Genomic DNA, 21,731 nt, shown 5'->3' on the forward strand with positions numbered 1-21,731 from the left:
GGTGACAGGCAACGGGGTGCAGCGGCGCATTTAGCGACGCTCCCTGGAGGTGACAGCGGGTGGTGCAGACGGCGGCGGACTTTGGCGACGCTCCCCGGCGGTGACAGGCGGGGCGGGGCAGCGGCGCGCCGGCCTCATTCCGAGGCGGGCGGGCGGGCGGGCGCGGAGCGCTGCGCGGGCGCGACGGACCGTCCACTGGCCGGGGATGCCGCTCGACGCGTCGTGGTCCTCGGTTCAGTGAGCGCCGCTCGCCGCAGCCATGACGGTAGAGTTCGAGGAATGCATCAAGGACTCGCCGCGCTTTAGGTGTGCTGTGGGCCTGGGATAGGGCACGGTCAGGGATGGGGAGCCGCCTTTGTGCCGGGGGCGGGGAAGGGATGCCCAGCATCGTGACCGGTCCGAGTCCACCTGGACGGAGCAGAAGACCTGGCCTGGATAAACCTGCCGGAGCCGGAGTCGCGGTCCCCAAGCCGCGCAGCTCCGCCTCCGGCCTCGGGGGACCGGAACAAAAGACGCCCCTGTCTGTGCTGATCACCTCCCGCGCGGGGGGTGAGTGCTCTGACTGCCTTGGGCAGCCGTGTACCACCGGGCATTTGCGTTCAGTGCCACCTCTAGAACCGTCCACTCTCCTTTGTGTTTGTGCTTTCGTATGTCACTAGTACTGAGCTCCCCGTGGGCCCTGTAGTCCAGTTCTGGCTAGGATTGTCTAGCGCCCTGCTTCGCCTGTCCCTGGTTTCTGTCTTGGCCCATATGTCCAGAGCAGTGTATGGGTGCAGCCAGCTGGAGCAATCAGAGCCTGAGATGGACACCCTGGTGAAAGTGAAGAAGGGTGGTATGAGTGACCCGGGCTCCTGGAGGGGTGGGGGTTGTGGGGACGAGGAAGTCAGGCTTAGGTGGGAGGGTATGGACCTTGTTCACTTATGAGTTTGTTTCTTTTATTGTTTCTGGACATACAGTCGTGCACGTCTGTGTGAACCACATGGCCACACAGATATACATCTGTTTCATTGGTTGACATTTGGCAAACAGTAATGGAGTACCTCCTGTGTGTCGTTTGAAATTGTATACCTTCATGAGGTCCCCTACCTCTGTGTGTGCATATACACAGGGGAACATGTTCTGCCACTCTGCCCCTCCTTTGAGGAGGTGCCAGACCATGCACATGAATGTGTAGGTGAGCTGCAACACGGGGTTGGTGTGCTTGATGCATACACATAGCCTGGTGAGGGTGCACACATGTATGTGCGTGTGCCACCTCTCTGTGGATTCACGAACCATGTTTGCCATGCAGGTGTGTGTTTTAACATGGGTGCATATGCCCATGCACATGTGTTCACCGTGTACATGGAACACACATGTCTGTGTGCCCAGTGCTACTACATGCGTGCATGCATGCATATTTACGTATAAATATGTATGTGTGCCTTTGCACATATGTGCTTGACCACATTTGTACATGCAGTTCAGCTCTTTTCAAAACCACCATGCAAGAGAGTCAACAAGAAACACCTCAGGAGCCTTGGTGCATTAGTTAGCCAAGAGTGTCCGCTGACTGTAGGCAGGGAACTTGAAGCAATCTTCATCTCTGCGTTCCTATTTTCTATCGCTGAATGATCGAGTGACTCAGATACCCCACAATTCTGTATCCAGGCCTGATAGGAAGCATGGCCAAGGCCTCAGTGTTAGGCACTTGGCCTCAGCTGAAGCCCCCTGACCCCTTTCTGAGAAGCTCTGGCTCCACTCTGCCTTGTGGAGGGGTTTGGGCCTTAGCAGAAATCCATTCACTTCTGGGGTTTCTCTGCTATAGCCAGCCAGTTGGACTTGTGGGCTGCAGTAGGTGTGGCAGCTGGCTAGGCTTAACATCGCTTCTTTTGGTGCATGTGTAGGGGGTGTTGTGGGAGATGACTTTCTGGACTTTGGTTCTGGTGCCATGGAAACCTGGCTCGGTGGTTTTGGGTGGGCTGTGATTTGATGGATTTGAAGAGTACCTTGTCTACTCTAAGGTGTTACTAAGGTTATAACTTGATCTTTCTGGCCAAGAACCTTTAGGTAGGGCAGGGTGCGCCTGGCAGAAGGATGTGGAAGTGAGGTGAAGCCTAGACCCTAACCTGGAAATGGTGGGAATTTTGTTTTGGGGCTCTTAGCCTAGGATAAGGGCTTATGACAGCAGCCTTAGGAATGTCTCATAGTCCCTGAAGCTGTGGGTGGGGGTGCAGGGGAGCCCCGGAAGAGAAGCCGCCCAGCCTTGGTTGCAAGCCCTGCCCTGGGTGGGGCTTCAAGCGCTGAGTCATGGCTTTGGTGAGGGGGCTCCTCCCCAACCTCTAAGCTGCTGAGGAAGTCCCTGGCTGGCCAGACAGGCATAGGGCAGGAGGAGGATGCCTCAGGTCCTTGGCTGAGCAAGGGAGTGCTGAGAGACTCCTAGGACAGAGTGCTGGCTCCCTGAGCCTCTGCTAAGTGCCCACCATGTTCCCACGTCCCTGGGAGTACATATGTCAGCTCCTGGTGCAGCTCCTCCCAGTTCCTGGCTCCCTGGCCAGCTGCAATTCTCCATGCAGCTGTCTGGGCTGTCGGGCCTGCTTGGGGGTGTCCTGAATTGTGCTCTCCTATGCAGATAGTTACATCTGTGTTCTGGGAACTTCTGACTCCCATAGTAGCCAGCCTTCTGGACCAGAGCCTCCTGTAGTGGCCTGTGTTAGGCTCATAGCTAAAGGGCATTTTCCCTAAGCAGGGCAGGCCATGGGGTATCCTTTGGAGGCATGCTGCCAACGATTTAATCAGCTGCTGCAGCTCTATTCTTGCCTCTTCTCTGCTTTAGGATTCATGGTGCCTTATCCCTCAAGAAGGGATGAGGCTGATGCCCAGACCCTTTGAGGGTCCTAATTGAGGCCACACTGAATTATGTCCTGTGTGTTTCTCAAGCCCTTTACTCAGGAGAAACCCTAGAACAGATCTTTCTCTTTATCCTTCTAGAGAGTAGGGCAGAAAGGGGTAAGGAGCTGCAAAACTATATGGCTATATGTCCCCTCTGGTAGCCCACCCCAAGTCAGTGGTCTGTCTAAACCCTTGGCCTATTATGTTCCCACACAGGCCAGAAGGGCATAGCTCACCAGCTGAGCTGATTGTTTGAGGTGGGGACTGCTGGGAGCCTGCCCTTATTTCCTTATTTCCTGTTCCCAAGTTGGAGTTTGGGGGGGGGTCACGTGACTGGTCCATCTGTCTTTGGCTTCCGGGATTCTCCCTGGCTTCTCCTGGTGATGTCACCATTAACTCCTCCCTCCCCAGGGCATATCTTTTTTTATCAGGCTGGATTGGTGGGAATGGGTTCTAAAGAACCTCTCCTGCTGGCTGAACTGAGCTAGATGGAGTCTTGAGGTTGAGGGAGATGGAAGGCCTGTCCCTTGCTGGTTTGAGGAGTTGTCCTTTAGCTGTTGGTTCAGAACCAGTCTTCCTTAGTGTCATTTAGCTGCAGGCCAAAGTGGCCTGGAGCTGGGCCAAAGAAGTGAGGGGACAGACTCTTTTCAGTTGAGGAGGGGCTGGCTATCCAAGTGGTATCCAAGTTCAACTCTGAGCCCCCCAGAGAGGACTGTCATGGGCACCAACATCACAGCTATGCTTGCTTACTGTAGGGTGTGTGTGTGTGTATGTGTGTGTGTGTGTGTGTGTGTGTGTGTGAGAGAGAGAGAGAGAGAGAGAGAGAGAGAGAGAGAGAGAGAGACACATGATAGCCCATGTGATATGGCTAGGTGGCTTCAGCCTGTCTGGTGGACTCTGGGTAGCTCCAAAGTATTGGACCTGGGTCCCAGTTCTGTCCATCAGGCAGGTGCTTGCCCCTCTCAGTCTCAGTTTCCTGGAGCCCCCTTCTGGCAGCAAAACCCCTGGGGAGACGCAACAGGAGATGAAACTCCAGTTGACCTAACTGCCCAATTCTTGTTGTAGGGCAACCATTGATGAGGTAGAAACTGATGTGGTTGAGATCGAAGCTAAACTGGACAAGGTAAGAGACAGACCTGGTGGTCCATAAAGGGCCCAACATTATTGGCCCACTTCAAGCCCAGTCTATATATCTGCCTATGTTGGAGATGCCTATTGGTTGGGATACAGCTGCTGTCCTTGCTGTGCCTAGTGTGACTGGGGTAGGGGCCAAGGATAAGGAAGGGAAGGGGGAAAGGAGCAAGCATCACAGCTGGGGAGGCAGGGGCTATGTGCTGCCTGACCCTCTGACCCTGTGGGGCCATACTCTAGCCCTGTATGCTCTGCTGTGGTTTCTTCAGTCCAGAGCTGAGGCTCAGCAGGCAGCTATGTCTGGATGCTAATGGGCCTGAACTGAATTTTGGCTGCCCATGGCTGGAAGTGTATCCTGTATGGCCTGGCCTTGTGGCCGATCTGAGTGACCAGCTTAGAGAAACTCTCAAGCCCTCATCCTGCCCACTCTGTACCACTTGCAGCTGGTCAAACTGTGCAGCGGCATGATCGAAGCTGGCAAGGCTTATGTTACCACCAACAGGCTCTTCGTGAGCGGCGTCCGAGACCTGTCCCTGCAGTGCCAGGGTGACACCGTCATTTCGGTGAGGGGCCAAGATGGGGCTGGGGGAGGGGAGGAAGCCCCCCAAAGGGTGTCTGGATCACGAACACTGGGTGTCTGCACTCTGCTTCGGTACACCTAACCCGTGGGCAGGGAGGAGTCTTTATGGACTTGAAGGAGATGCTACATATACAGCTTAGTATGGCCTCAGCCCCACTGCTCACCTCAGTGTGGTCTTCCCCATGCTTTTCTTCAGGAATGCCTGCAGAGGTTTGGAGACAGCCTGCAGGAGATGGTCAACTATCACACGGTGAGCTCCAAGGGGCAGGTGGGGTCTCCGCTTCCATCTGAGTTCACACCTCACTTCCTTTCCTGAAGACCCTACCTAGACCAGAGCAAAGCTGACTGGCTCTCAGGGCGTTGAACTGGTGGCCCTGAGTGAGAAAGGCTATGTTCCGCTCGTTTAATCTAAGGAAATCGTAGCCACTCCAAGTCTATGAGTCACTGCAATGTGAGGGATATTTCCAGGGGAACTGCTCTGTCTTTGGCTGTGGCTAGACTAAATCCTGGGGCAGAGGAGGCAGCACACAGTTCAAACCTGAGGGCAGCAGTGTCTTGAGGTGAGGAAACCTTGATAGTTTCTTCTCTCTCCAAAGCTGGGCAGAGCTTACCCCTGGCCCTGGTCCAACTTATTTCTGGGTGACAGCCTCACTGCCTTCCAGGCAGGGCTTGGTAGACTCATAAAGCCCCAGTACTAATGTGAATAGACAAAAAGAACAGGCCAAGTCTCAGTGGAGTCGGGGTAAACCATGGCCTGGGAGTCAGAGTCTCAGACTAAACAGGGGTTCCTACTTGGCCAGACCAGGAAAAGCTCAGACATAAACCAGCTTGGGATGGCTCATCCTTGCAGCTGCTAGTCTGTCTCTCTACCCCTGGCTTGGCTCATCCCTCCTCCCTGTGGGTCAGGGGTATGTATGGAGGGTTACCAGCAGTCAGCTACCACCTTGCCCAGGCCAGGACCTACCGGAACTCTCTGCTCTGACTGAGTCCTTCTTGCTGATAGCAGTGGGCCTGAAGTAGCCCATGCAGATGGTGAGGGTGGAGTTTAGAGGCCTGCCTGCCATCATATTGACCTCCAGACTGGCGAAGAGCCAGGTGGAAAGATGAGCAGGTGGCTACAGCTGTTACCCCTGGCTCCCAAGAGGCCCCCCTGGTACATGACAAGCTCCGTAGCTAGTGTCCTTTGTAGAGGGCACTGGGGCCCAGAAAGAGATGGGCAGGGATCCCAGTTCTCACCTGGTAGGGGACTGGACTTTGTCTTTATCCTGTCAGTCAACAGTGACCCTAATAACCCCCACCCTGCCTCCATCCCAGATCCTGTTTGACCAGGCCCAGAGGTCGGTGCGGCAGCAGCTCCACAACTTTGTCAAAGAGTGAGTGACCAGAGCCACCAGCCAAACTCCTAGCCCTATAGCCAAGCGCCATGGTGGATGCTGACTTCCATATTCCATCTTCCGGATAAAATAAGAAGGGCAGCAGGTCCTTGGCCAAGGCTTCAGGCTGTGAGAGGGCTTTGCCCTCTTACAGGAGGTTCAACCTACAGGGGCAAAGGCTAGGAGATGGGGCAGATGGGACAGGGTGGAGGAAGCAGTTTATCCTCGTACCCTAGGCTGACATTTGCCACATGGGTCTGGAGGCGGGGATAAGCTTGGGGTCTAGGCTGTATCAGGATGTAGAGTAAACTTGTGAAGGTTTGGAGGTCCTAGGTCGGAGAAGAGGGAGGGAAAAATAAGACAGAGTCCCGGATAGGGAGTTAAGAAAAAAGATCCTTCTCAGGAGCCAGTGGGGGGTCCCAGGATATCTGAAATTTACTGTGCACTCACTCTCATTCTGACCTCTGATTCTTGGCACCCGTATCGGCTGGCACCTAGGGATGTGCGCAAGTTCAAAGAGACAAAGAAGCAGTTTGACAAAGTGCGGGAGGACATGGAGTTGTCCTTGGTGAGGAATGCCCAAGCCCCAAGGCACCGGCCCCATGAAGTAGAGGAGGCCACAGGTGCCCTCACTCTCACCCGGAAGTGCTTCCGCCACTTGGCGTTGGACTACGTGCTCCAGGTTAGCTGTGGGGCAACAGAGGTGTATCTTCTCCCGTGGGTAGGGATGATATCCTGCAAAGGCCTGGAGGCAGGGTAAGCAGTAGGGGGTGAATGCCTTGACCTTATACAGGAAACCTCTAGGGATATGAGCAAGGATGATGATTCTTGGTTTCATCCAGATGCGACCTCATATTCAGACAAGGGGAAAGACTGGACCCAGGGGAAGATGGAGCTAATAACATACAGAGACCTAAAAACTACCTGGGGGTCTTAGAACTATAAGCAGTCCAGATAGATGACCATGGGCTTCTGGGCTCTGACACCTCGTCTGCTTGCTCTTCCTCTGCCAGATCAACGTCCTCCAGGCCAAGAAGAAGTTTGAGATCTTAGATTCTGTGAGTGCGTGTGTGGGGAGGTACCCATGGGCAAGGTTTGAACGACGGGATCCGGGCCTCACTTGGGCTCTGCTCTCACCTACAGATGCTGTCTTTTATGCATGCCCAGTACAGTTTCTTCCAGCAGGGATACAGTCTTCTCCACCAGCTGGACCCCTATATGAAGAAGCTGGCATCCGAGGTGAGCCTACACGAGTGACTCGGGGTCTGAGCTTTTGGGGGGGCTCCTGGTTCAGGTCTTGGGAAGGGGTCTACTGCCTTTCTGTGATGCCCTCCCCACAGCTGGACCAGCTTGTGATCGACTCTGCCGTGGAGAAGCGTGAGATGGAACGCAAGCATGCTGCCATTCAGCAACGGGTGAGGCACTGCAGCCCTCTCTCCCTGAACAGGCAGGGATGTCAGTCAAGGGCGTTACTCCCTCATCACCACTCCACAGCTCTGACCTGGGTCTCCAGTAGATACATCCACCAACTCCACCCCTCGTCCCAAGACTGTCCATTTATTACCCAGTAGGCCTTTAACAATTGCTGTCTTAGTCTGCAGCAGAGGGAGGGGCGCAGTCTTTAAGCTGGGGAAAGCCCAGCTTACCCAGACTGACCAGCACCTCCCGACAAAGATGTCTGCTGCAGGCTGACTCTCTGATAGAGTGAGCCTGATATATGTACGGAAGGGCCAGAGCTGGGACCTGGAACTTCACTCCTTAGAACAGTGGTTCTCAACCTTCCTCGTGTTTATGGCTCACTCTCAACCACAAAGTTATTTTGTTGCTACTTCGTAACTGTAATTTTGCTACTGTTGTAAACTGTAATGTAAATATCTGATAAGCAGGATATACAACCTCCAAAGGGGTAATGACCCACAGATTGAGAACCACTGCCTTAGAGGCTGTGGGTACCCCTATAACTAATCATGGGTTCCTTCTGGAGCCTTTGCTCAACTGCTGGACAGTGGTCCCATCCATCATCCCCCCACCCCCGGGCAGAGATTGGTTGCAGGTGGGATAAAAGAGCCTGGCAGTGTTGGGGAACAGCGTCATCATTCACTGGATCTCCCTTTTTCTTCTCTTTTCTCCTCCCTCCTGCTTGGACCTCAGACACTGCTGCAGGTAAGAGAGTTGCACTCTGGGATAGACTCATGGAGCTATTCAGATGCTCTCTTTCTGGGGTCTTTTAACACTGAGTACACCTCCCCATCTCAGTGCTCCTGCTGCCCTTTGGGAGGAGCCTGTAGGCCAGCTAGTTGGTAGCACCAGCAAGATGAATCTGGCCAGTCCTCCTACAGGAGTGGTGGCAGTGTGTCTTCCTTCCCCTGCTCAGGCCGAGAGCAGGTGGTAAGGCCTTCTTCCCTCTACTGGCCTGGCCTGGTAGACAGCAGGACACACAGACACCCAAGGCTCTCTGCTGGCCTGGCCTGTCAGATGACAGGATACACAGACACCCAAGGCTCTCTACTGGCCTGGCCTGGCAGACAGCAGGACACACAGACACCCAAGGCTCTCTGCTGGCCTGGCCTGGCAGAGAGCAGGACACACAGGACACCCAAGGCTCTCTGGCTTCTGAATGGAGCTCTGTCAGGCAGCTGGAGAAGGCCCAGCTGGCGAAGTGCATGAAACACTCAGGATGGGGTGGGGGGTAGACAGGGAGTGCAGTTTCCTTCCTGATCATAGCCTGCTTGTTTCTGCAAGCCTAGTCGTGGGGGCCGGAGTACTCAGGACCAGCTGTGAACACAAGGGATCTTCCCGTAGGGTCTTTAGACAAAGGGCCTTGCTTGGTCAGGAAATTGTGGCGGGCAGAGGTTCCCCAAGCATGTGCCTCACCTTAGCTTTACTTTGGGGGATGCCTGAGAGGGGGTGGGACCCTTCAAGGATGGGCACTGCCCGAGGGCCAGCTCTACCCTTAGGACTTTTCCTACGATGAGCCAAAAGTGGAGTTTGATGTGGATGCACCAAGTGGCGTGGTAATGGAGGGCTACCTCTTTAAGAGAGCCAGCAATGCCTTCAAGACGTGGAACCGGTAAGGACCCCTCTCAGGCAGGGCTGAGGGTGGAGTAGCCATGGAGCTAGCTCTGCCTAACCGCTTGTCTCCCCTTTTTCTTCACCTAGACGATGGTTCTCCATTCAGAACAGCCAGCTGGTCTACCAGAAGAAACTCAAGGTGTGCTGGGGGACAGGGCCACCCTTGGCCAGACTCCTTCCCATCTAGACTATGGGTTGGGCTCCTTAGTGGATGTTGGCACAGGGCTGAGGACCCAGACAGGCACCAAAGTGCAAAAGGTCAGGGGAGCAGGGAGTTAGAAACACACTGCTTGAGTCTAAGATAAAGGAGAAGGTGGACATGAGAGTAGTAAGCTTGTACCGCCGACAGGATGCGCTGACTGTGGTGGTTGACGACCTGCGTCTATGCTCCGTGAAGCCGTGTGAGGACATTGAGCGGAGGTTCTGCTTTGAAGTTGTGTCACCTACCAAGTGAGGAAGCCCAGTCCCGGGAAGGGTCGGGGAAAGCCCTGCTTACCCAGGCTGACCAGCTCCTCCCTGTAGGAGCTGTATGCTACAGGCTGACTCTGAGAAGCTGAGACAGGCTTGGGTTCAAGCTGTGCAGGCCAGCATTGCCTCTGCCTACCGGGAAAGTCCAGACAGCTGCTATAGTGAGGTGCGCTGCTTCTCTCCTCCCACCTGTGCCTATCTGTGTGTCCCCAGAACAGTCCTGTAGGCTACGTTCATGCCTGTGCAGCTAGTGTGTGCATGTGCAGTGTTTGCACGTGTACACGCATGCAGAAATTGTGTTTGAGGGGCCCCAGTCTATGCTGACTCTTCTTAACTGGGGTTCTTCTGGGGAGTTGAGACAAGCTCCTGAAGGGCTGAGTGGCTCCTCCCACCATTCACCAGAGGCTGGACCGCACAGCATCACCGTCAACAAGCAGCATTGATTCCACCACGGACTCTCGGGAACGTGGAGTCAAGGGCGAGAGCGTGCTACAGCGTGTTCAGAGCGTGGCTGGCAACAGCCAGTGTGGCGACTGTGGCCAGCCAGACCCTCGCTGGGCCAGCATCAACCTGGGTGTGCTGCTCTGTATTGAGTGCTCCGGCATCCACAGGTAGTCCTTCTCGACTCTGGCTAGACAGGGCTGACTGAGGTTCTGGATAGTCATGCCTCTGTCCATCTCTATCCCTTTCTTTCCAGGAGCTTGGGTGTTCACTGCTCTAAGGTACGGTCCCTGACACTGGATTCCTGGGAGCCAGAGCTGCTAAAGGTATGTGAAAGGGCTCCTGAAGACGAAGCCCACTGGAGCCTTAGAGAGGCAGGGGTGGGATCTAGGTCTTTGAACTTGGACTAACATCCACATACACTGCATCCCACAGCTGATGTGTGAGCTTGGAAATAGTACCATGAACCAGATCTATGAGGCCCAGTGTGAGGGCCCAGGCATTAGAAAACCCACAGCCAGCAGTTCCAGGTAAGGTGGGGACAGCCAGCTCGGCCATGGGAGCCCCAGCCTATGGATGCTGTCTCATGTTCACCTCTGGTCCAGACAGGACAAAGAGGCATGGATTAAGGACAAATATGTTGAAAAGAAGTTTCTGAGGAAGCTGACCTCTGCACCAACCCGAGAAGCCCCAAGACGCTGGAGGGCACAGAAGTGCCAGCGCCCTCAAAGCTCCCCCCACGCCCCTACTACCCGCCGCAAGGTCCGGCTTGAGCCTGTCCTGCCCTCCATCGCTGCTTTGTCCTCAGGTGGGAGGGCTGCCAGCAGCTGCACCTGAGCTCATGTACTTGGGCAGGTTTGGGAACAGGCTCGATGCAGCCCTGGGGGGAGCCACCAACCCTCTATTACAGTGGGGTTGGGTAGGCTGGAGGCAGGGCTTTATAGGAGCACCTCAGAGCTCCGACTGACTCTAAATAACCCGAGGCCTTCCCATCCCAGGTCTCTGTTTCTCCATCTGAACATGTGCCTTGTTTCCTGCAGCTGGCACTGTGGAGCGCAAGTTCCGCCGAGACTCCCTCTTCTGCCCAGATGAGCTGGACTCCCTCTTCTCCTACTTTGATGCAGGGGCTGCTGGGGCTGGTCCACGCAGTGAGTGCTGGGACAGATTCCCTTCCCATGTTCTCTGTGTCCCTCAAGAGCCACACCCCAGTTGAGGCTCCTCTGGAGTGTGGACAATGTGGATGATACCTGCTTAAGAACCTGAAGAAGAGACTGGGACAGGGTGGTGATGCCACAGAAGGGTTAAGACTGGAAAAATAAGGGGGAGGGAAATGGGAGGCGGTGGTGGGGAGGAGGCAGAAATCCTTAATAAATAAATAAATTAAAAAAAAAGACTGGAAAAATATCCAAAGGGTCTAGAGAGCAGTTCTCAACCTGTGGGTCTTTTTTTTTTTAAGATTTATTTATTTATTATGTATACAACACTCTGCCTACATGTATGCCAGAGGAGGGCGCCAGATCTCATTACAGATGGTTGTGAGCCACCATGTGGTTGCTGGGAATTGAACTCAGGTCCTCTGGAAGAGCAGTTAGTGCTCTTAACCACTGAGCCATCTCTCCAGTCCCCGCAACCTGTGGGTCTTGACCCCTTTTTGGGGTTGCATATCAGATATCCTGCATATAAGATATTTACATTACAATGCATAACAGTAGCAAAATTACAATTATGAAATAGCAACAAGATAATTCTATGGTTGGGGATCCCTACAATATGAGGAATTGTATTAAAGGATTGCAACATTAGGAAAGTTGAGAACCATTGGGCTGGAGTTATCTTGACCACCAACCTAGGCCTGAGAACACAACTGTCAAGAGTACCATGTGGAAGCCAGGAATGATGGTTTATACCTATAACCCTAGCACGCACAGGCAGAGGCAGGAGGATTGTAATGCATTCAAGGCCATCCTATGCTACATAGTGAGTTCAAGGTCAGCCTGGGTACGTTTGTAAGACTCAGGAAAAATAGTGTGAAGTGTGGGGTCGGTCTATGCACACAGATGTGAATGTAGGTAGGGAACAATTATGTTCCTGCACGAATGAGATTGAATGATGACAGCAGATGGCGCTGTAGTACTGGCTGTAAGCCAGGCTCTCAGGCTCCTTCCTTTGCTGCCCAATCTGTGACTTCAGGGTGAAGACCTTAAAGCCTAGAGGGTTGGGAGGGGGCACTCGGGGTTGTACTGGACATAGAGGGCTCCCCCTGTCCCTCTGAGCTATTGTTTGGTTTCCTTTCCTTTCCTTTCAGCCTGGGCAATATCCCCTGGTGTTCCCTAGTAAGGGCTAGTCCTGCTCCTGAAGGGGAGAATCCACTGAAGGGTGGGTCGGGCTCCAGCTTTCTTCCCGTGTTCTGGGACCCCCCAGTGCTAAAGATTCCCTTCCTGTGGTCCTGCAGGTCTAAGCAGTGACAGTGGTCTTGGAGGCAGCTCTGATGGCAGTTCAGATGTCCTGGCCTTCGGCACAGGTTCTGTGGTGGACAGTGTCACCGAGGAAGGTAGGTGTCTCCCTGCCTCCATATAGCCCATCATCCTAGCACCTTTGAGAGCCTCAGCTCCCTATCCTGTGCCCTCCCGCAGAGGGTGCTGAGTCTGAGGAGTCCAACAGTGAGGCAGATGGAGACTCGGAGGCCTGGAGCCTGGCAGATGTGCGTGAACTGCACCCTGGGCTACTGGCACACCAAGCAGCACGGACTCGCGATCTCCCTGCACTGGCTGCAGCACTGGCCCACGGAGCTGAAGTCAACTGGGCTGATGCAGCAGATGAGGGCAAGACGCCACTGGTACAAGCTGTGTTAGGGGTGAGCACAGGCGGGCGTCTGCACACAAGACTGCATGCCTACACGTGCATTCTGTTGTTCAAGAGACAGGCTTGGTCCTGTTTTGGGGGTGCTCATGGCAGGAGGTCAGTGTGATTTCCCTGGATCCCTAGGGTTCCTTGATTGTCTGCGAGTTCCTTCTGCAAAATGGGGCTGATGTGAACCAAAGAGACAGCCTTGGCCGGGCACCCTTGCACCATGCTACACTCTTGGGCCGCACTGGGTGAGTTCCATGGGTCTCTCTCGTGCTACCAGTATCCCCTCGCCTTGGGGCCTTCTCAATAAGCTCCTCTACCCTCAGCCAGGTCTGTCTATTCCTGAAGCGGGGGGCTGACCAGCATGCCCTGGACCAGGAGCAGCAGGATCCGCTGACCATTGCAATTCAAGCAGCGAACGCTGACATTGTCACACTGTGAGTCGGGCAGGGTCCTGGGGATGTAGTCACTGTCAAAGGGACACCGACTACATGGGGACAGAGTCACCTCACACTGTTCCCCACCCCCAGACTCCGCCTGGCCCGCATGGCTGAGGAGATGAGAGAAGCTGAGGCAGCCCCTGGCCAGCCAGGCCCCCTGCCAGGAAGCAGTCCTACCGAGCTGCAGTACCGCAGGTGCATCCAGGAGTTCATTGGCCTCCACTTGGAGGAAAGCTAGGGCCTGGCAGGCCGGGCAGCTGAGGGACCCCTACTTTGACCCCAGCCTACCCGGCCCAGAAGTCCTGCATGTCCCTGAAGACCCTAGCCCCTCATCTAGCCACAGCCCTGCCTGTGACAACTGTGGGCCCATCCCTACAGCCCAGTACCTTGGCATTTCTGGAGTCCCCACTTTCCTGCTCGTCCCTCCTTCTGGCAACTTTAATGCTCAGCCAGAGGACAGGGACCCAAGCACTGAATTTTTTGAAGCCCCACTTTTGGGGGATGGGGTGCTGCATCATCTGTTGCCCCTCATCTCACCTGGGGAACCTCTGTCTTCAGGTGGTCCTTTCTTCAGGGGTCTGGGCTGTCCATGGGACAAACCACTCTTGAGGTCCATGTCACCTTATACCCCTCTGCCCTCAGGGCCTAGTTCACCTTGTGCCCCTATGTTTACTGCCCCAGAACACTGACCTGCTAGCTAGGTCCTTCCTACATACCCCCAGAGCCCTCCCTCCAGCCTGGGGCTGGTGGCTGGCCACCAGCACCTTCTCTGGCAGGAGTTGGCAGCCCACCCAGGGAATCAACCTGAGTACCTCGCTCAGTGACCCCAGCATCCAGGTCGGGCTTTGACGGTGCTGGGAGGTGGAACTTTGGCCCAGGCCTTCCACCCAGGCTGGACGCAGGCGTCCCAAGGCCACGTGGCTGGCCACTTGGGTCCTGGTGCCTGAGGGCCTAACTCCATCCCTGCCTTCTCCAGAGGCACTGTCTGGTTTACCTGGGCCAGAGCCCACGCCTAACTAAAGCAACTGGCACTTTCCACCGTGTGCCCAATGTCCTTTGTTACTGACTGAGAGGATTTTCTACAGCGACCTCATTCTGACTTTGTCTGCGTCTTTTTTTCTGTGGACTCTCAAGGACCATCCTGATCCCAGCTCTTCCTGCGGCTGGAGAGGCCCACATAGATGTCCCCTGCCCCGACCCCAAGCTTCAGTCCTTGGGCTGGGCCTCTGATAAGTCCAGTGGTCCCTTCTTTGGGGGGCCCACCAATGCCTTCAATTTCCTTTTCTCTGGAGGAGTTCCAGGATAGAGGCTGGGCCCTTCTGCATACTATGGAGCCCTTGGCTAGGTCACTATGCAAATACTGTCCTGGGAGCATCCATGGGCAGTAAGGTAGGCACTGGATCAGGGCCTCTGACTCCCTTGCTTGATGGCTGCGGCCCTAAAGAGCAGAATCGGCTTCTTCCTCCTGCTTGAGCTCTGCCCACCACCTACCCTGCCACCTCGGGGCTGGCAGGATCCCACTTCCTTCCTGCTCTGATCACTCTCACTTAATAAACCTCTGCCGCTTGCATCCACTGCCTGCTCGTTGCTGTATCAAGCCTTGCTTGGCTCTTTCTCAGCTGAAGGTTTGTCTGGGAGCAGCCTGAAGCGGAGTCGCAACGTTGCCCCTTCCCAAGAGGATATAACCCAGCCACCAGGGGCCTGGTGCTTTGGGAAAAACTGACACCTGACATCCTTAGCCCCTGTTCCCTGGCCTCTCCTCTCTGTCCTTCTCTGAATTAGACTGTGTCCCCGATCTGCCCCCAGTGTCCCTCACTGCAGTGTGTTTGCTGCGCTCCATTTCAAGGCGGCATTGAGTTAGACTCTGAGGTTTGCAGCTCACTCTGACATAGGTGACTGGGGAGACACATCTATGCATAAGACAGTAGAGGGAACGGCTGACATTACTGTAGAGCAGCCCAAGGTCAGTGGGTGTCTTGGCTTGGATTTACCTTTATTCCTGCTTACCTATAGGCTACCTTAAAACCAGTACAGGCACTGTCTGATATGCGTATATACATATATACACACACATTCATATACACATGTGTATGTATGTGTGTATATATGTATGTATATAGACATGTGTCAGAAACACGCACAGACAAATGTGACAACCAAATAGATTCCACTGTGTAGAAGTACCTCTACACGCATGCCCATATCCAGAGTCCAGGAGTCTAGAGAGGGGATACTACCCAGCCATGTCTTGGGATCCCCTTCAACCCAATAGGCCACTGCCTGGTGGGATAGGTGGGTAGAGAGTCCCTAGTGTGTTGGATATACTTGGTTTCTGCATAGGTCAGATGGTACTGCTTTCTGGATCCTCAAATGGCTAGTCTGGTACACTCTGGGCAACTAGGGAGCTCACTGCTACTACAGCTCCCAACATTAGACCGAGGGATCAGATAGCTCTGTTGGGGTTACTTCAGTTGTCAAGATCTCAAGATAGTGCCAGGGATGGTGGTGCATGCCTTTAATCCCAGAACTTGGGGGGCAGAGGTAGGGGAATCTTGGAGTTTGAGGCCAGTCTGGTCTACATATCTCATTCCAGGACTACACAGAGAAACTCTGTCTCAAAAATCAGTTAGGCAGCGGTGGCACATTCCTCTAATCCTAGCACTTGGGAGGCAGAGGCAGGTGGATCTAGGGTTCGAGGCCAGCTTGGTCTATACGGAGGAGCAAGTATCAGGATAGCCAGGGCTACAGAGAAATCGTTTCTTGAAAAACAAACAAAATCTCAAGGGCCTGGAATTTAGCCGAATTCTTACACTGAAACTTCCCCCAAAGACCCTGAGAGCATCTCTGTGGGGTTATCTCCTTCTGGGCCTCTGGCATCATCCCCTGAAGCTTGGGGTGGAGGTCTCTGGCTGGCCTCTGATATGGTGTGGGACTGCCTGAAGCAGTATTGACTCCCAGCTAGGACAGGTTCCCCCAGCAGAGCCAATGAAAACCCAGTAGAAGCCGGGCAAGGGCAGTGACATCCAGTAGCAGCTCCAGCAGGGACAAGACAGATACGCTGAACCACAGTCTCCAGAGGCTGCCCATGGCACAACGGCTGTGGAACCTATGGGCAGATGGGCAGTAAGTCCAGCAGGAACTCCTGTATCCCACCTATACACAGGAATGTGGAGGGGACTGCCTCTACCCAGCCCTCGTCCTATGTCTCTCTAACCATTCAGAGTATACTGTTGCTTCATCCACAATATGGTATTTAAGCTCCTGATAGAGAATGTTCACCTTGACCACACTGCTTCAAGGGTAGCAGAAGTATAAGGAGGTTGGCAGAAGAGAGGCAGGATGTGTCCCTGGGGGGTGCGCCCACCTCCGGTTCTTGCTCTAGCCTTAGCTCCATGGGTCTCTTACTCTCTGAGCACAGCACAGCACAGCACAGGGACTTGCAGAGCTACACGCTCCCTGCTTCAGCACCAGCCCCACATGCTCCTTGAGACTCACAGTAGACTTGGCTGAAGGTTACCTGGAGGTTCCTGCAAAGAATCTGTACAAAGACACCACAGGGCAGGGCACCCTGACTTCTCTTAGGACTGGAAAGGGAGGGGGAGGGAAATGGGAAGAGGGGGAAATTTTTAATAAATAAAAAAAAGACACCCTGGGAGGGAGGGGACCAGTGGTCATCCTGTAGGGCTTTGGGGAACTAATGCCTAACTTCCAATTCCATTATCCTCTCCGGCCTGCAAGGCCCAGGGCAGTGGGAAATACAAGAAAACCAGTGGGTTGGGTTTCCAGGTCATGGTAGGCTGGATAGGAGCAGTGACCTGAGGGGTTGTTAAGAGAGGGCCCATTAGGAGTCACTGCCTCAGAGACCTCCAGCAATCCCAAAGGAGATGACAGGCTCACCCCAGGCTGGGTGTCATTTGTGGCTGCAGAGCTGGGCTCTAGCTGGAGCAGATCTCCATCACAAGCTGCTGAAGCAGGCCACCAGGCATGCCTGAAGAGACAGCAAGACCTTAAGCTGTGGGCCCTACCCACACACGGTTCAGGGACTCTCTTTGCCACCCATTCACCTACATGAGGTCTGGGGTGTTATACAGCAGTTCAGTATCTATGCCCTTAGCACCATCCATGCAGAGGCCAAAGGGACTTCCAAGCCAATGCACCTTGTCTTGGGGAAAAGGGGCTTCAATTCTGCTCACTGCATCTTGAGGCCCTGCCTTACCCCAGTGCCTGGGTTGGACAGGAAGCCCAATAACCTTGCTTACCTCTCAAATTCCAATGGTATTCTGTGTCCCTGGTCAGAAACCGAAGCCACTGCATTCTAGAAGGGTGCATGTAGTTGTGAACCATGTCCTTGATTCCAGTCTCCAAGGTCTGAAATCCTTCCAAGAAGGAGATGATCTTGCCTTTTATCCCCGAGGACTAGGCTGATCCCTGGGGAAGCCAAGAAAGAGATGTTGAGGACACCTGCCCAACTCACTTTATATTTACGTCCAGATGTCTGCTGGGGATTAGCACTCACCATTTATGGTGGCAGGGGCCCTGCAGCCCAGCACCCTGTACCTGTGGTACAGCAGTTACCACAGGTCTGGTGGTGGGACTTTCTACCCTGGCATGTGTGCCCTGAGGGGCCATGGCCTGTCTGTTGTGCAATGAGTTGTCTGTAGCCAGCCTTGGACAGCTAACTCCTGACCCCAGGATAAGGCCACTCTGCTGATGGGATAGAGGGGGGCAGCCCACCAATCATTCCCTGCTTACCCATCGCAGCCATCCTCACTGTCACAGTGACAGGACAAGACAAAGTGGTCACCAGGTCACTCCCAGGCAGAGGGGAATAGGACCGAGATGTCCGTGTAGTAGAAATGATACCATTCCTGACCAGCCGGTATACCTGAGGAGCATTCACAGTAGACGCAGTCGTCACTGATACTATCACACCGAGGGTACACAGGGTTAGGTCAGACACAGCCCACTGTTTCTCCTTGCTAGAAAAGCCTGCTGAAGCACAGCAGCATGCCAGCACCCTCACCTCCTTGAGTCCCAGCCCTCACTAAGGTTGAATTTGTGAGAGCATAGATGTTCTCCCAGGCAAATGCATCACGTACTTTCAGATGTTGGGGCATGGCATTTGTTCTGGAGGCAGGGTAGATCATTGTAGGGTTCCCCATGACATGGATCAGGGTGATCCAGCACTATGTGACTTCAGTGTCCCTGTGTGTCCAATGAAGACAGAAGTCTGTTCCCCTTCTAAAAAGAGAGAAGAATTTTTTTAGAAGCTGGACCCGTTGACTCTCATAACTTCAGAGTTGAGGTCAAGTCCCCAGCCTGGCAGTTTCTAGGGTCACATGTCCTCATGACAGGCTCATAGCCACTCCTTACCTGGAATTCTACTTGGCCCTTCTTCCTGAGGTGCCCTACAACCGAGCTTACGACTGACCTATAAAATTCCCTTTTACCTCATAAGCCTGGGCTCCTAGTAGTGTCTGGTTGTTCCTTTAGCAGTGACACTGAGAGATCTGAGAAGTCCTGACTAGGTACAGGGATTAGGAGAAATTACATCATGAGGTATCATCTGAGACCAAACCCAGGAAGACATCCCAGGCTGAAATAAATGTTAGGGAGCCCATACCCAAGACTGACAATACCCAGACCTCCACCAGTGTGGGTTCATGTCGCATAGAGTGACAGATGGGGAGAGTTAGCACTCAGAGTGCATGGGCACTGCCATGGTGACTGGGTAGCTCCAATACTGCTTTAATAGAAGCACAAGCTGCCAGCAGAGCACCCCCAGGGCACCCAGGAGTGGCATCCCCTAGGATACTGACTTAATTAGGTTCTGGCAGGAACAGACCAGGCAGATAGTACTGTGGGCAGTGACATCCCACACCTAAGCAGTGTTCCTTGGGAGGAGTGGGAATGGACATTCAGCAGCAGGAGAAGAGCCTGGGTTAAGTTGTCTGAACTAGAGTAACTCATATCTCCCAGTATTTCTGGGGCTGGAAAAAGGAAGAAAGGAAGGCAGATAGATAGATAGATAGATAGATAGATAGATAGATAGATAGATAGATAGATAGACAGACAAACAGACAGGAAAGGAGGGAGGGAGGGGGGAGGGAGGGAGGGAGGGAGGGAGGGAGGGAGGGAGGGAGGGAGGAGGAGAAGAATGAAGGAACACTGACTGGCCTCTAATTCAGCCCCTTTCCACGCCTACCTGGGAAAGCCTGAAGGAACAGCTAATGTTCTGGCACCATGAAGTTCAGCTTCATGTTTTACACTTGATCTGGGCCTCAGAGTATGTGTCTTTCCTTCTTCTTGGCCTGTCCCACACTCGCTTCCCTAGGTGCTCCTGGTCCTGTGAAGGGGAGGCAGGCTGGAGTAGCATAAGAATGTCCCCTCTTATCGATCGACAAGAGGCCCCTGTGGTCACTATTCACTAACTACTTTTTGAGAGATACCGAAAGGGGTTGGAGAGATGACTCGGGTGATTGAGAACACTAGGTAGTCACGCTACCCTGGTAGGTATGTTAGTGCTTCCAACAAGAACAAGCGGGTCGGAGAATAGCTACGGCCCAAACTCTGGCTGTTGTTTGCATTCGAATTATTTTAGGGTTACTATGACTGTAATGAAACACCAGGAAAAAAAAAGCAATTTGGTGAGGAAAGGTGTCCTAGTTAGAGTTTTTATTGCTGTGATGAGACACCATGACCACAGTAATGGCGGTATGCAGGCAGACGTGGTGCTGGAGAAGGAGCCAAGAATTCTACATCTGGATTGGCAGGCAGCAGGAAGAGAGAGAGACAGAGACAGAGACAGAAACAGAGAGACATACAGAAAGACACTGGGTCTGGCTTGAACATTTGAAAACCCAAAGTCCACCCCCAGTGACACACTTTTTCCAACTAAGTCACATCTACCCCAACAAGGACACACCTCCTAATAGTGCCACTCCCTAGTGACCAATCATTCAAATATATGAACCTATGGGGTCATTGCTATTCAAACCACAACTAGAGGACTTATTTGGTATACACTTCCACATCACTGTTCATCACTGAAGGAAGTCAGGGCAGGAACTCAAACTGGACAGGAACCTGGAGGCAGGAGCTGATGCAGAGGCCACAGAAGATTCTGCTTACTGCTTTGCTCCTTACGGCTTGCTCAGCTTTCTCTTTCTTTGTTCAGATAAGGTTTCTCTGAGTAACCCTGGCTGTCTTGGACCTCACTCTGACTCTGTAGGCTGGCCTGGAACTCAGATCTACCTGCCTCTGCCTCCCAAGTGCTGGGATTAAAGGCAATCATCACTCTGCCCAGCATCTTTCTTATAGAACCGAGGACCACCAGCCCAGGGGTGAACCCACCCACAATGGCCTAGGCCCTCCCACATCACTCACAAATTAAGAAAATGCATGACAGGCTTGTCTACAAAACAACAAAAGTGGCTTAAATTACCTTGATTAGGGACCACAGAACCTTGGGGAAGGAAGAGGCAGTCTGTGCTGATGTGCTTTCTGAGTCTGACAGTGGGAGAAGCCACGGATCTCCCAAAGATAACTCTCCAGAGCTGCAGCAGCCCAGATCACAACTCAGGTGGGTGGGCTCATCTACCACCTGACCTGTGAATCAATGGCCACTACTGGACTCATGGTGCTGAATCTCAGCCACCCATTGTCAATAATCAGTGAGCCCACTGCGGATGCCCAGGAGCAGTTAGGGTCGCGGTGAAGGACAAGACCTTAAAGTTGAACAGCAGTTCTGCCCTACATATCTGGTTGGCCAGGCACTGCCAATGACTGCTGCTTCTTCGCAGCCCAAACTTGCATCCCTGGAACAGCTTGAGGACACCCCAAGGACTGGACACTTAGTCCAGTCTTCAGCTCCTTCTCAAGTGACCAAAGAGGATGTGAGACCATCTAGGTCCTTTTCTCCAGATCCCAGCCCTTCCTTGCCCTGCAAGGTGGAGTCCCAACACTTGCCATATCCAGCTTGGTTTCCTGGAACCTACACACACTGGGTTCACAAGCAAATGGAATGGGAAGGTGCTGGGTCAAGAACATGGGATGTGTGTGACAAATATGTCACCAACCTAGGAACAAACTTGAGCATCCCAGGAATGCAATGGTGAGGCAGGAAGGTGAGCATGAGGGACTAGGAAGTCTGGACATCTATCAGCCTCTTTACCTAGCTTCTCCAGCTGCCAGGATCCGAACTTGTATCCAGAACATTCTCACTGGCAGTCTCATGCCTCAGCCCCAGCCAGATAATCTGGCTAAGTGACCAAGCTGTGACACCTCCCCTCCCCTGGGCCAGGAAGGAGACCGTGGGAGAGGAAAACATGTCTTAGAGAAATGTCCTCGAGCATAATGACGGTATTCATGAGCTGGATGGAAAGCTTGGTACAAAAACACAGGAACTATTTTTTACGAGGACGGCTGTCCTCAGGGCTAGGAGGCTGTCGCGGGGTGGCTCTGCCTGTGACCATGAGTTGCGCTGTACACAAGGATCTTCAGGGCTAG

General features: G+C 53.6%; 2 protein-coding genes across 2 annotated transcripts; one reads left to right on the forward strand and one right to left on the reverse strand.

Moving 5' to 3' along the window:
* The first annotated feature begins 15 nt into the window (after positions 1–15).
* Acap3 (ArfGAP with coiled-coil, ankyrin repeat and PH domains 3) lies at positions 16–14,793 on the forward strand. Its single transcript, XM_075947002.1, has 24 exons — positions 16–306; positions 3,937–3,994; positions 4,446–4,565; positions 4,779–4,832; positions 5,897–5,955; positions 6,454–6,637; positions 6,969–7,013; positions 7,099–7,194; positions 7,296–7,370; positions 8,107–8,118; positions 8,913–9,025; positions 9,115–9,166; positions 9,377–9,477; positions 9,550–9,661; positions 9,898–10,106; positions 10,193–10,262; positions 10,372–10,466; positions 10,542–10,744; positions 10,977–11,084; positions 12,389–12,487; positions 12,570–12,790; positions 12,922–13,031; positions 13,110–13,220; positions 13,314–14,793. Exons 1-24 carry the CDS (start codon positions 260–262, stop codon positions 13,459–13,461), a joined length of 2,502 nt encoding a protein of 833 aa, XP_075803117.1. The 5' UTR covers positions 16–259; the 3' UTR covers positions 13,462–14,793.
* Positions 14,794–14,928: 135 nt separating this feature from the next.
* Scnn1d (sodium channel epithelial 1 subunit delta) lies at positions 14,929–20,861 on the reverse strand. Its single transcript, XM_075944640.1, is given in 5 exon segments — positions 14,929–16,320; positions 16,438–16,515; positions 18,033–18,146; positions 18,923–19,104; positions 20,832–20,861. Coding segments are annotated over 5 exon segments (543 nt in total). The 3' UTR covers positions 14,929–16,181.
* Between the last annotated feature and the right edge of the window lie 870 nt (positions 20,862–21,731).

This window comes from Microtus pennsylvanicus, chromosome 13, assembly GCF_037038515.1.
Source record: "Microtus pennsylvanicus isolate mMicPen1 chromosome 13, mMicPen1.hap1, whole genome shotgun sequence".
Taxonomy (NCBI): Eukaryota; Metazoa; Chordata; class Mammalia; order Rodentia; family Cricetidae; genus Microtus; species Microtus pennsylvanicus.

Coding starts and splice junctions, on each gene's coding strand:
- Acap3 (XM_075947002.1), top strand. CDS start 260: ATGACGGTAGAGTTCGAGGAATGCATCAAGGACTCGCCGCGCTTTAG. Junction 6,638..6,968: donor CGTTGGACTACGTGCTCCAG/GTTAGCTGTGGG, acceptor TTCCTCTGCCAG/ATCAACGTCCTCCAGGCCAA. Junction 13,221..13,313: donor AACGCTGACATTGTCACACT/GTGAGTCGGGCA, acceptor CCCCACCCCCAG/ACTCCGCCTGGCCCGCATGG.